The sequence below is a fragment of the Pectinophora gossypiella genome, chromosome 14 (genome assembly GCF_024362695.1).
Source record: "Pectinophora gossypiella chromosome 14, ilPecGoss1.1, whole genome shotgun sequence".
NCBI lineage: Eukaryota > Metazoa > Arthropoda > Insecta > Lepidoptera > Gelechiidae > Pectinophora > Pectinophora gossypiella.
The window spans coordinates 13,444,840-13,460,113 of NC_065417.1; the positions used below are offsets into that span (position 1 = coordinate 13,444,840).

The window sequence follows — 15,274 nt, forward strand, 5'->3', positions numbered from 1 at the left end:
ATTTACCTATAATGCTTTGCCAAATTTTTTACTACGCTCATATTGGTGCTAATTCCTGTAAATACCAACTAATTTTATTTTAAGTTATATCTGTCATTTTCTTATCCGCCGAAAAGGAAAGGGACGGGTAATCGACAAGCATAAAAATGGAACACACGTCAATTTTAAGCACAAATCTAAACCAACCGTCTAAAAATTTTACATCCGTCAATAACCCGACACAGTTAAGTAGACAGCACGTTAAACGGATTGCATACCAGGGACGTACCTTTTAATTCGCCCGGGTTATTCATTCATTTACTCATTCTTCCTAAAATTAAGAGCTGTGAATCATCCGTCCCTTTCCTTTTCGACGGATATGAAAATGACGGATATAACTTAAAATAAAATTAGGCGGTGTCTGCAGGAATCAGGGCCAATGCTTTGCCAAATTTCTTACTACGCACTTAATTTTAGCATGTAGTGTAGGTATCTGGTAATAATGTGTTTAAAAGATAAAAGGAACACGTGTAAAATAAAAATCATAGCACATGTTTTATATTAAGGCGTATCTCACACGACGACGCGCGTGGACGATCACGACCAGATAAGCGGGGTTCGCTTATTGGAGATTTTGCGTCACTCTGGCTCTATGGTTCACTGGGTTCTCAAACACCGGACTTACACCGACGAGTTCTCGAGATCGATCCGGAGGCTCCGGGTTCGAATCTCGATGGGTACAAAAATCACTTTGTGATCCCTAGTTTGGTTAGAACATTACAGGCTGATCACCTGATTGTCCAAAAGTAAGATGATCCGTGCTTCGGAAGGCACGTTAAGCCGTTAGTTCCGGTTACTACTTACTAATGTAAGTACGTAGTCGTTACATGAGTCATGTCAGGGGCCTATGGCGACGTATTTAATATTGGCGGCAGCAATATTAAATACGTCGGATGTCGTAGATCTAATTATTTTATATTTACAAAATAAGATTACGATTTTTTATCTGTGTATTACAAGAACCAAAACACGGGCGGCCATGATTGCTGATGAGCTTCGTGTGACGTCACATTTCACAAAATAAACAAAAACTATCTGTCAGGTATCAAGTTATACTGTTTGACAATTTCTTTGCTTATTTAAATGTGACGTCACTGGGCATATGTCTTGTGACTAACCGATTCCGCGCGAAATTTGAAATTAATGAAGAAAAATGTTTTTTCTTTTATATAAAGCTTTTTCGAGAAAATAAAATGTTTTAAGCGTTTGTATTCTTATCCGAAAACTGTCAAGTTATGTTGACAGAGACTCCCCGAACGGCGATTCCCGCTACGGCGAATCTCTTTACGGCGAGTGGCTTAATCCGTATGATGGCCCATTATCATGAGTGGTGTGCGCTCATCAATCGTCATCTCGTCTTTCAGAAATTAATACGAAAAAACAATATTTTATAATTTGTTTTCATAATTGGAAAATATTGCAGTCGAATAAGCATTCATCGAACTACTGACATTCGAACTAAAGTTACAGACCCAGCAAGATGACCTAAGTATCCGCACATCACCGTGTTTTCTGTTAGACCAACGTTATAGGTGGTGAGCCGTATCGCCGTCTATAATGGTCGAGCCATCTGCGTTAGTGAAAACAAATTATAAAATATTGTTTTTTCGTATTAATTTCTGAAAGACGAGATGACGATTGATAAGCGCACACCACGGGTCTGTAACTTTAGTTCGAATGTCAGTAGTTCGATGAATGCTTATTCGACTGCAATATTTTCCAATTATGTTTTTAATGAACGATCATTCTTCCGAGTCAACTTTGTATCGAACCCATCCTTTACCGACGAACGGTTGACCGAAGCATTTATCGAACAACTCACATTTGGAATTTCCAGTTGTTCGATGCATTTTTCGGTCAACCGTTCGTCGGTAAAGGATGGGTTCGATACAAAGTTGACTCGGAAGAATGATCATTCGTTAAAAAGAGTTTCGAAAAATATTTCAGTCGAATTAGCATTCATCGAACTACTGACATTCGAACTAAAGTTACAGACCCCATCTTGCTATAGATGTACCTGTGACTACCCCAATCGGGATATAGTCGTAAGCATGTTAATGTAGATCTGCTGCAAATGGCCTTCATTACTTGGTCGGACAAATGGGGAGAGCTGAGGGCTCAACATGCAACATTGAGGAGCTCGGTGGCGCAGCGGTTAACGCGCTCGGTCTGCGATTGTTGAAGTAAAGCAACTTTCGCAAAGGCCGGTCATTGGATGGGTGACCACAAAAAAATATGTTTTCATCTCGAGCTCCTCTGTGCTTCGGAAGGCACGTTAAACCGTTGGTCCCGGCTGCATTAACAGTCGTTAATAACCATCAATCCGCACTGGGCCCGCGTGATGGTTTAAGGCCCGATCTCCCTACCCATCCATAGGGAAGGCCCATGCCCCAGCAGTGGGGACGTTAATGGGCTGATGATGAGGGCTCAACGGAGTACATACAAGTTCATTTGCATGCCGATAATAACGATCGAATTTGTCGATATCAAATGTAAATAACATCTATATCATCATCATCATCACCCTACTGTTAATCCGTTGTCACGGGATCCGTTTATCTAACCTGAAGATTTAATAGGTCCGGTTTTTACAGAAGCGACTGCCTGTCTGACCTTCCAACTCGTGAAGGAATAACCAGCCCAATACAGAATAGGTAAATAACATCTGTTACAATTTTATATCTACCATACTCGTATTCTGGCAAAGAAATGATTTGTACATACATACATAAACTCTAGCCTATATCCCACCGGGGCAATCAGAGAGTATGGAATTCAATTTGCTTCGAACCTAACATACTTCTCTTGCTTCATCAATCGTTTGGTACACGCACGCCGGATTAAAGTAGATCGTACTAAACCCTTTCTATGGACATCTCCAATTTGGCCACTGTACAGAGGAAGACCTAGAAGGATTTATGTCTTCCTCTGCCAGCCTTACCACCAACCTTCGCTTTATATATCGCTTTCGTAATGCTATTATCCTTCATCCGCTCTACAGGCCTAAAGCAACTTAACATTCCCTTCTCAATCTTAGTCACTATAAGGAAAAAAAAATGAATTGTATGAGTGTGACCTAAAAACCGCTTCGCTGCCAACAGCTGTCTCAGTGCGCGGTGTCGTGTGAAAATCGCCTAATACATTCGGATATCATATCCATCACGATTACAGAGTTTGCTTAAAGTCACCGGGTTTGTCTTTCCGCCTCCTTCCGTTGCTTAGCAACAAGTTGCGAAACGTATGGCACGTCTGATGGCGAATGGAGAACGTATAGAGAAAGAAAGAACATATTTATTACTAGGCTCCATTCGCGTGAAGCTCTAGTATTCATCATCATCACCCAAGCCGTGTCTGGCGACGGCGACTCCTAAATGTCTATCCCAGGTCGATGTTATGATAGGCTCTAATGTGGCTCTAATGTGTGTGCATGCCTAAAAGGGCGCACGTCTGGATCCTTTTAGTGGCGGGCGGCCAATCCTGCCGATCGTACCGGCTGTCCGGTCCATCGGCACCGGGAGGTTGAGCTCTAGCATTAACCTATAGAAGATTCATACAAACTTCGCCACCCCTTTTTACTCTATTAGGGGTTAAATTTAGTATAATCCCGTCCTAGTAAACACTTAACACCTTACAAATAAAAAATAAACCAGGGATGAACGTGGGTTTAAGTCAGTAAGCCAAACAAAGTTCAGTAGAATTGTAAGATAATTGGATTCAATTTTGCTCGCCTGTAAAATACTTAAACCCACGTTCATCCCTGGTTTATTTTTTATTTGTAAGGTGGTTACGTCTTAAAGGAACTCCCGTGCCAAATTTGAATCTCCTACCACTTGTACTTTTCGCATTTATACAAATATACATGGTGTTAGTGACATCGTAACGAATACCGAGATGATTCAGACCATGATTCTGAGTTAATATTAAGTAGAAAATTCCGTCGCAAAATTCATGTTTTTTTTTAGTTTATTTTTTAAATATTTTCAGTTCCATATTTTGCGACGGAAAATTCCACTGGATATTAACTCAGAATCATGGCCTGAATCATCCCTCAAAGTTTTCGTTATGATGTCACTAACACCCTGTATACTTATTGCCCCAAATTAAAAGAAAATTGTTACAAAAGAGACTTATATGTGATACGTAAGTACGAGGTCCCAAGACACGAAAGGCCCAAATAATTCCATCATGTTGGACACAATCCCTCTTTCGCTTTTATACGATATTCTCAGGAAGATAAGCAGCTAAACTCGTTCTTTATTTTTTATTAAGTTGTAATTTGCCAGTCCAGTATAGATCTGGCCTGGTCCCGGTTACTACTTACTGATGTAAGCATGTAGTCGTTACATGAGCCATGTGAGGGGCATTTGTTGGTTTGGTATTCCACCTCACAACCCATACGATAAGAAGAAGACTATAGAACTTCAAACTTAACTAAAAATCCAAAGTGCCAATAATTGGGACTGCCATCATTTGAGTTTTTTCTATTAAGTGTGTTTAAGTTGTAAAGTTGATAATATTCATGCTTTATAAAATTAAAACAATATGTTTTATTAACACAGTTGGCTCGACCATTATAGACGGTGAGGCACTTATCACGTTGGACTAACAAAAAGCTCGGTGAGGTGCGGGTACTTAGTTCATCTTGCGATGGATGTACCACAGATTACCCCAATTGTCGTGAGCTTATGATATGTTTTCGCTTTTAATTATAAATGTAGTTTCATTCTTTCCACATGCAAGAGACCGAATATAAACCGAAATATTTCATACACATAATCGCTGTAAGTGGGGCAGACTATGTAAAGAGGAAAAAATCGACCTCGAACCCTACTTCCTTTGGTACATTATTCGCCCAAGGTCACCTCAGAAGCTCCGGAGATATAGGTCGATGTAGTACCTCGCCTCAACGCAACTCAACGTCACAGGCTAAACAGCCAATCAGAGACAAGCTCCGCGCAATTCCGACCAATCGGAGAGTCCCACGCTGTGACGTAAGCTTGTGACGTTTAAGGAAGTGGAAACCTTGGGAGGTTATGGTTCGTAATAAAGGCTTGGGAAAACAGGGCTTTCATAAACATCGTGTTATTGCGTCCACGTGGAACCTTCCAGTGTACATTGACATTGAGATGGGCGTTCCGGGGATTAGGGCATGAAATAATTTTCTTACGTTTTATATTCATAAAGGATAAAAGGCGGAAAAATCACATTGTCTTTTTAATATTTAATTAAACGCACAAAGCGGGTGTTTATTTCCGGTTTACAGAGGGTGTGTGTCTTGTATAAAATAAATAATAAATAAATAATATCGTTTATTTAATATTATAATACAATTAAATACAGACAACTATAATGTGACCAATTGCTCTAGCGGCGGCGGTCCCTGCACTAAGCTCAGCTTGTATCGCAGAGGCCAGAATACGATATCGTATGTTATGATTTACATAATGGACACAGAAATAAAATACCAATACGAAAAATTATAACTATAACAATAGACACATTAATGAAACATTATAAAAAAACGTTTTAAAATTTAAAATAAATAAAGCTTCTAGGTATGGAGTAATAGTGTGTATTATTCCTAAACTTATTAATTAAATCATCTTTAATACTTTTAACACTTGTCGAAGGTTAAGTTTAGAATAAAAAGAAATGTAAAATTGTCATTACAAATCTATCGTTGATAGTTACAGTACGGAAAGAATTAGATTTAGATCTTTGACGGATCAGATCTCAGTCGTCGGACGGGTTAAAAAAAGTTCTCCTAAATACGTGTATGGCCGTCACAGACACACACACGCGTATACACGTGTACCCGACCTACGCCTCAACCATATTGCGATATCCGCGCGAATCGTGGCCGCCCTCCGTCGGATAACAGAACAAGGTCATGTAACACACGTACTACGAAATAGTGATGCCCCACTATAAAATAGTAACTATCGATAGTCTACGAATAGTATCGACAAAACTCCGTCAGTAATTCGGTATCTACTACAGAACGAAGTTAAAGACATCTTTATCCAATTATAATATAGCTAAAAAATAAAAGACAACAAAATAATATACAAGACCTTACAACAAGGCTAGATAACGGGGGTCGCCAGATCTGACGCCAAAAGTATCGATAGCCTTGAACAGTCAGAACAATATTTTCTTTTAAGGCTTTTCCGCTACTGACAGTTTATCGAATGGAATTCCATCTGCTTCGATCCTTACACACTACTCTTGCTTCCCTCCCCCTTATCCATCAATTGTTTCATATCAACCCTCGCCAGTTCAGAATAATTGATTCTATCGATAGGTACTATCAACAGGGCAATTAATATTACGGCTTTCTTAGATAAATGATGTCGATAACCAAAAGAATCGATTTTTGGCAACACTACTACGAAAACCTTGACTCGTGTTAACGACCCGCGGAAGTCGATACGGCCAGTGCAACTTGACCCCTCACTCCCGAACCCCACCCTCGGACCAAGACCCCCGTGGAGTTCGACAGAGCTCATGCGAACTGGTCGCAGATTTTATGTCATCGTGGCATGCGGCCTTCGTTTGACGTTATGTAAATCACGTGGCCAAATTTGTTTTATAGCTGTTACTGCGCAGATAAATGGGTGGAAAATCGGTGATAAAACGTACGTTTCGGGAATGACCGGTGGATCTTGTCAGACTGGTATGCGTTAAAATGTTGTAAAATTAAATACGTCACCGGGGCTGTAGGTGAGTCGGCAATGACGCACAAATAATAGCCTAATGTCCCACTGCTGGGATTCATTCTCCATTGAATCAACCGGAGAAAATATTACATTTCTGATTCTAATTCTTCTCTCATGTGGCTTGCTAGGTGAATTACCAACTCCAGCAACCCTGACGTTAGGGTTATTATTGAGCCGCCAAATTCCCCTACCACGGCTCATGTAGGTAACGGCTAACTACATCAGTAAGTAGTAACCGGGACCGGAAGTAGTTACAGTACCTTCCGGAGCTTTTACTTTTGATGATCTGCACGTTATGTCCTGAGTCCTAATCCAACTACGGATATATCCCTTCCCAGCTTCGAACCCGGAACCTCCGGATCAGGAGCGCTTAAACACTGGACCACGGAGGCCGTTAAATGATGATTTCAATGTTCGCAAGTGTCATCTAAAGCCCGTAAGGTGTACCGGAGTATGATGATGAGAAAGATGTATTTTTTTGGATGGGTAAACGTCCGCAGTTACCCAAATTAAAGACGCACAGAGGATCGATTTTTTGCCACCAAAGTGTCGGATATTGGGATAGGGTCCTAACTCTGCTTTTATTTGGGAAAGGACTAACGTGGGTCAGAAAATAAAAACAGATTGATGATGAACAGGCGCCACTGGCCTACTTTAAAATGCAATGACGTAATCTTTGAAACATTTTAGTCAGCATTATAAAATATCTCGCCGCTACTATCAATGAAATTTCGTGGCTCCAAGGACGCACACCGCGCGTGTAACATTTTTGCGCAATATATATCGGTCAGATACCTAAGGCAAATACGCACTAGTTTAATATGCGTATACAAATGTTTTTTATAGCACACACCCGTGCTCAGGGAAACTCACAAAGAGAAAATTAAATCCAGAAAATTCTGACTCGGACTGGACTTGAACCCGCTTGTGAAGCTGGCATGAGCGTGTTAACCATTACCACACCCCGGACACTTCATAAAAACCATGGTATAAGAAGAGTATGCTCAAAACTGACAGATAGCGTTTCAAGGTTAGCCCAGCTGACGTCATCCGACTGCGTTGCCATTTCGTAAAAAATAAATTACCCACGTCCAATGTTTTTAATTTACTTTGCAAAAATTTTGTACTTTTCGTAAAAGATTTACGTACAGTTTTAATGTTTTTTTATATATGTGACAAATTATAGTAATGAAATAAATTAGTCAGTAATTCACTTAGTTTTATAATAAAAAATTTTTTACGTTGTAAGCTTTTTTAGGGTCACAAAAAGATAGTGATTAGAGAAATAAGTAAAACAAAGACACTTTTGTAACAAAGTAACTTATATTGGTATCAAGAACCTTGAACCTTGGCATGTTGGAGATACCAATTAAATGGCAACACTTTCGTCATCAATGGGCTAGCAATGGCGGCTTGTCATAGGACTGAGCGAGCATACCTGGTTCTTATACCATGATACAAACAACCTCGTTGTACACAGATACTACACATCGACATTATCGTACACGCGCATCTGTGTGTGTGACGTCTGACATACGATTTAAGTCTAAACTATGTTCGAGGGGGGGTGAGGTAAACCTAGCTCAGACGCTGGTGGGGACCGGAGAGTTGCCGTTCTATACGTAGTATTATTCCTTATTCTATGCAATTACACCACCGGGTCCTCCTTCTGTCCACGCGAAATTCTATCGATCTGTGTATCGTCATTAAGCCGACGCCAGCGACATCTATCTAGAATATTGAGTACTAATATTACATACATACATACATAAGCAGCCTATATACGTCCCACTGCTGGGCACAGGCCTCCCATCAATCAACCGGAGGGGGTATGGAGCACTCCACCACGCTGCTCCAATGCGGATTGGTGGAGGTGTTTTTACGGCTAATAGCCGTAAAAACACCACGGCTAATAGAGTACTAATATTACTTATACAATATTGCTAATATAAAAAATTACACTATGGTCCTGTGGTATACCGGATCGCTTCTCAATTGGGGAGTGGCGGTTCGAACCCCGGTGGGAATGAGTTTTTAATTTATCAGTGCAGTTTTCCCTAACTAACACAGTTGGCTCGACTATTACAGACGGCCATCACGTTGGTCTAACAGAAAGCTCTGAGGTGTGGGTACTTGGTTAGTCTTGCGATGGATGTACGTCTGGCTACTCCAATTGGGATACAGTCGTTAGCTTATGTTATATGTTACATAAAAATTACTTAATATTCAATGGTCTGCTAACTAGACATCTTGAAACTAATGATGTCTATAAATAATATTATTTCTGGATTTTGATCTCTTAACTATTTTTTATTTATTTAGTAACATAGCATGACACCTATGTCCCCGAAAGAGTAGGAGACTTGTGGCTCTGCCCACCATGATAAGAGATAACGGGCGAGAATACTTTTATAGCATTATTATGTATTTTAATAATCTTTTGTTGAAAAAGCTGAAAAGGAAATGATTTTCATTTTTCCTTCCTTTTACGTCGAAAACAGAATTAATATTAGATGACTTTGTATCCTTTTATCCAATGTACTTAACGGTACGGAATACATTATGAGGAAATCTGCGTGCCTGAGGGTATTTCAAAAATATTCAAGGACGAGTGGAGTTATTATATAAATCTTTAGTGGAGCGGCGTGGTGAAGCTCTATAAAGCCCCTAGTTAAATGAGAATTCTTCTTCTTATCGTGTGGGTTGTGAGGTAGAATACCAACCTCATCAACCCTGGTGTCAGGGTTATAATTGAGCCGCCAAAAGCCCCTGAGATGGCTCATGTAACGATTACTCACTTACATCAGTAAATAGTAACCGGGACCAACGGCTTAACGTGCCTTCCGATGCACGGATCATCTTACTTTCGTCCAATCAGGTCATCAGCCTGTAATGTCCTAACCAAACTAGGGATCGCAAAGTGATTTTTGTGATATGTTCCCACCGGGATTCGAACCCGGGGCCTCCGGATCGTGAGTCCAACGCTCAACCACTGGAGCACAGAGGCCGTTGAAATGAGAATTGATTCAAATTCAAAAGTATCTTTATTCTATATTTATTTAATAATTATTTAATCAATCTTTGGAAATTGAAAACATAAAATAAATTCAATAGAAATAATTTCAATTTATCTACCATGACAAAGGTTACAACAAAGATAAGAAGAGTACCTAATAATGATTTCGACACAATCAATCATTCATTGAACATCCCAATTTATACCTAATATAAAACAATTAAGTTCCGAGTTCATGTCGCGCACAAAAGGTTCCGTAACTTCTGTACCACATACTTTTTAATTGACAGACATTTGTAAAGGAGAATTGATTTTTTTTAAACTTGTAATATCAAAAAGATTATGAGCGTAATTTTCAATTACGTCACTCATTTCATCTGTGAAGGAAAATATCGTGACCAAATCTGCTTGCTTACATATTACAGTTTACAACAATGGTACCTAAAGATAAATAGAGGGTTCTTCTATTGATTAGCATCATGGAGTCTCTACCATTGCGACTGAGCCTAAACTATACCTCGGTACTTCTCGAAGTGTGATGTTAAATAACGCCTGAATAATTTGAGGAGCTCGGTGGCGCAGCGGTAAACGCGCTCGGTCTGCGATTGTTGAAGTAAAGCAACTTTCGCAAAGGCCGGTCATAGGATGGGTGACCACAAAAAAAATGTTTTCATCTCGAGTTCCTCCGTGATTCGGAAGGCACGTTAAGCCGTTGGTCCCGGCTGCATTAGCAGTCGTTAATAACCATCAATCCGAACTGGGCCCGCGTGATGGTTTAAGGCCCGATCTCCCTATCCATCCATAGGGAAGGCCCGTGCCCCAGCAGTGGGGACGTTAATGGGCTGATGATGATGATGATGAATTTGACAGCTATAAAATATAGGTAAAATAAAACATAACAGCATCACCTCTGTATACTCCAAGAGGTATACAGAGGTGTAGTATATACACCAGCTCCTCGCCAGCTATGTTTTAAGTCCTCATCTTATGTCACCTTATGTCAGTCCCACTAATTTATATCACTATCATATTCGTTCGCATTTTGGCTAAGCCCATTGGGTTTAGCATCGTAAGCACGTGACTCTTTCTCGCCGCGATCATCTGTGTCTTTCTGTGCAGTACTGTGAGAGAGTGAAGGGTGACGTATGTCGAGGCGAGAAAGAGTTGCACGCTTACGGTGCTAAGCCCGCAGGGCTGTTATGGACTTCCAATATCGATTTTCCTGATACGTATCATTCACACTATGACGTATACTATATTTTTATCCTTTTGTCAAGTCAATTAAGTCATGACGAGGGACTTTCCAGGCTACATTCACCAAAAACAATACAGATGGCGTTGTACTTTAATATGATAATTACCTATTTTCTCATTACTCGAGTGCATAATTATTTCAAGATATAATGTAACGGAAAAGCATCATCATCATCATTATCAGCCGTACGACGCCCAATGCTGGGCATAGGCCTTCCCCACGGATCTCCACGACGATCGGTCCTGCGCTGCCCGCTTCCAGCGGCTTCCCGCGACCTTCACCAGATCGTCGGTCCACCTTGTAGCGGGCCAAAAGCATATATAAAAATAATTGTTGCTAGATATTTGGATCATATTATGTCGTCTCTTTATTTTGATCAGAACAATAAAGGATGGAAGATGTAATTGAGCCTGGGTGTAATAAAAAGGGTCATCATTCATACCTAAAAACAAAGATAAAAGATGCATGTCTGTTAAAACAATGAAGGAAAAACTGTACAGCGCCATCTATATTGTTTTTGAAGAACGTAGCTTGGAAAGCCCTCATTAACGGACTATATATAGGCCTAAGAGACATTTGATAAGCGCCTCGAACCCTTTGAACAACAGAATCCAAAAACCCTTCCATCAAATGAAATCTAAACAGGAAATTTCAAAGGTTTAAAGTCACAACGATAAACTTATAGCATACATTCTAATAGATACGTAATACATAATGACGATTGATTGATTATTTAACCAATTAACAATATTACAATGATCCTTGACATCTCATTCAAGTGGTAGATAAACTATATCTAAGTCTTTTAATAGAAATTGTAACTTATCAACCACATTTGTAACGCTTATGCGATAAAAACCGACAAGGAAAGATTGATAAAATCTTGATTTATGATAGTACTAACGCTTGATAATTTTGCTGTATGATAAGTAAGTAGGCTTACATATTTTATCATAATGTTAATGACATTTAGAATGAATGTCATATAAAATTGTGTAATAGGAATTCCTAGTTAATGTCTAAATCACTCTAGTTTCCAAGGAAACCAACTTAATATTTTTCTGCTATATATTTATTTATTATTATATTTTCTTTGGGTCTGTGCCCAGCAGTGGGACTTGTATAGGCTATTTATGTTATGGAGAGCTTACAGCTTTTACAATATTACATACTAACTCAATATCTAAAAGCCATTAACAATCTTCCACAGATTTTCAGAAAACACAAAATCTACATTATTACATTTTCTCTGTGGAATCCATATAGGAAATAGACTTTTGGAAATATTGATTCATGTTTGATTATTTCTCTACTTTATATTTTTATTCTCTCTTTTCTTTAGCAAAGTTCAGAAATATTTTTTTTTCCGTAAACAATTTTTAACCCCCGACACAAAAACGACGGGGTGTTATAGTTAGTAAAAGTGGTATAAATTCTGACTTACCGTAAGACTTTCCGCCTGTTGTTTGGATGCAGTCTACTCGCCATTATAGGATCGATCGCCTTCAACTTAGCATGGATCTCTTCATTCGTGAAGTTCGTTTCATTTTCTACATCTTCTTTTAACTTTTCTTTACTCACTTCTGTTACTTGTTCGTCTTTACTAGTATCTTGTTCCTTAGATGTGCTTCCTTCTTCCAATTCTAATTTATTCGTATCAGTTTTACTTTCTCTAGCTACTTTCTTATTTTGTACATCGTCATTTCCTTCAATCTCATCCAAATCTCTTTTTTTTCTACTTTTGTCCCAAAGCAAAGCTTCGGCGTCGTCCATATCTTCAACAAGTATCTTATAGACTATTGATTCTAGATAGTAGTTTGTGCCACCAACTATTATTGGAATCTTTCCTTCTTCTGTCAAGTTGTCTATCTGAATTATGAGTGTTAAGAAAATTTTTGTTACATAACATATCCTGCCGATAATTATCGATATAATGGCCCCGATTCCTGCAGACATCTCTTAATTTTACTTTAAGTTATACCTGTCATTTTCTTATCCGCCGAAAAGGAAAGGGACGGATGATTGACAGCTCTTAATTTTAGGAAGAATGAGTAAATAAATGAATAACCCGGGCGAATTTTTAGACGGTTGTTTTAGATTTGTGCTTAAAATTGACGTGTGTTCCATAAATTTTATGCTTGTCGATTACCCGTCCCTTTCCTTTTCGGCGGATAAGAAAGTGACAGATATAACTTAAAATAAAATTAGATGGTGTTTACAGGAATTAGCACCAATATCTACAACATATCATTATGAAATCAAATCCATGTAGGTATATCGTGCATGAATGTTAACAATAAGTCTGCAATACCAAGTTTCGGCAAATGCAACATCATATTATTTCATATTGATAAAGTAAATAGACTGACTTGTAGCCAAGGCCTTTATGCATCAGGAAATCATAAAGGCATTTCAGGTAAGTTGTTCTTCTGTCATGTGCCCTGCAAAGAGAATGACTGAAAGATCGTGAGTCACCAATACTGCCCCAGTGTCAAGGTTGTTAATTATTACTGAGCCGCTTAAGGCCCCTGACAAATTCAAATTCAAAAATATCTTTATTCAGTAGGTAACATAGTTACACTTTGAATCGTCAATTTTACATAACGAACGTCTTATCCGCCTAAAACTACTGCAGCTTCTCACAACCTGTATAGCCGGGGAAAAGAAGCTGCAAGAAAAACCTCGGCACAGGGCCCTAGACGTTCTTTAAAAAAATAAAAATAAACATAAAATATTGGTATACAATTGAGTAATTTAGCTGCCTAATATCAGTTCTCAGACAGTTAATCCCATGCATTCATATCTTCTAAATAATCACTAACTTTATAATAACCTTTTTTGTAAAGTTTTTGTTTAACTACTGTCTTAAAACAGTTGAAAGGCAAATTCTGAATGTCAATGGGAATCTTATTGTAAAAACGTATACATTGCCCCTTAAAAGATTTAGTAATCTTATGTAATCGACTGACTTGTAAAGCAAGTTTATTTTTATTCCTGGTATTAACAATGTGCCGATCGCTATTTTTTGCAAATAATCCTATATGTCACAAGTAATGTTTCAGGTAATCTGCTAGGACAATGCCCCTTTACTATGTTACGTGTATGTAACAGGATTTTCATACTAATGTGAAAGTGTGTTGAATTTTGGACTTTGTATCTGGACTACAGCGACCGTATTCGGTTGTAATCGGCTTATTTGGTGAACGACCTCGCAGAATCGGTTAAGTTACTACGGGGGAGTATACATTCGCTGAATGATATATCATATACCAAGCATATTCTTTCATTTGTAATAGTATTTGATCACTTACCTACACAAACTTATTGCGTCATATATAGTATGTTATTGTTCACAACATTGTTCACGTGCCATTATTGCCGCAAGTACTTGCTCTGTGTCTTTCCCTACAAAGTACTTTCTATTAATAGTATGTTTTAATCTTCTCTATTTTGAAACAAATGGGGGCTTTAAAAGGCCACATTGAAACAATTCATCTAAACAGCAACATTACAATTTCACGTTTGCGTAAGTGCGCAATGCACACACAATGTCAAAAGCAATATTGCTTTTTTAGATGAATTGTTTCGATGTGGCCTTTTTAACCCGCCAGATTCTCCGAAAAAGCAAGATGATTCCATGCTTTGGGCCCCCCCAAAGCATGGAATATTTTACCTTATGCCGTTGGTAGAGCCTTCTAGTAAAAAAATACCTTCACTAATCCACAGTGGAGCAGCTTAGATACACACGATAGAAGAAGATTGAATATATTACAGATACAGTTTCTTCATTTATAACATTGCCTATCACGTTGGTCTAACAGAAAGCTCGGTGAGGTGCGGGTACTTAGTTCATCTTTCTATGGTTGTGCCTTTGACTACCCCATATTTGGATCATAAATATTGCAAGTATTGGATGTATGTTATATTGGTTTGCATGTCTATATCGAACATATCATGAGCAATCCTCTTATCACATTAGTCATTGCGATTGGCGTTTGACACGTTGTCAAAGCAGATGATATGGTACGATTAAATAGCGGAGTCACGCCCAGGTTTCTGGGTGTCGTTGGCATGTCGAGATTGTAAGTAAGTCGTCAGTCGACGCAAGCTAAGCCTCTGAAGTGATTTGTTAGGGCAGGGCTAATCATTATAACATGCTTTTGCTTTTGAGGACGAAGAGTAGTACTGAGAGTAGTACTCATCAACATGACGAAGTATGTAAGCTTCGTTTTAATAAGAACATCA

The 15,274-nt window shown here is 38.8% G+C and overlaps 1 protein-coding gene across 1 annotated transcript in view; it reads right to left on the reverse strand.

Annotated features, from left to right (window-relative positions):
- LOC126372756 (tRNA dimethylallyltransferase) overlaps positions 1 to 15,274 on the reverse strand; it is a 323,848-nt gene that overhangs the window by 153,932 nt on the left and 154,642 nt on the right. Inside the window, exon 3 of the mRNA XM_050018632.1 lies at positions 12,474 to 12,898. Within this exon, the coding sequence (XP_049874589.1) occupies positions 12,474 to 12,898 (425 nt within the window). The remainder of the gene's footprint in view (positions 1 to 12,473; positions 12,899 to 15,274) is intronic.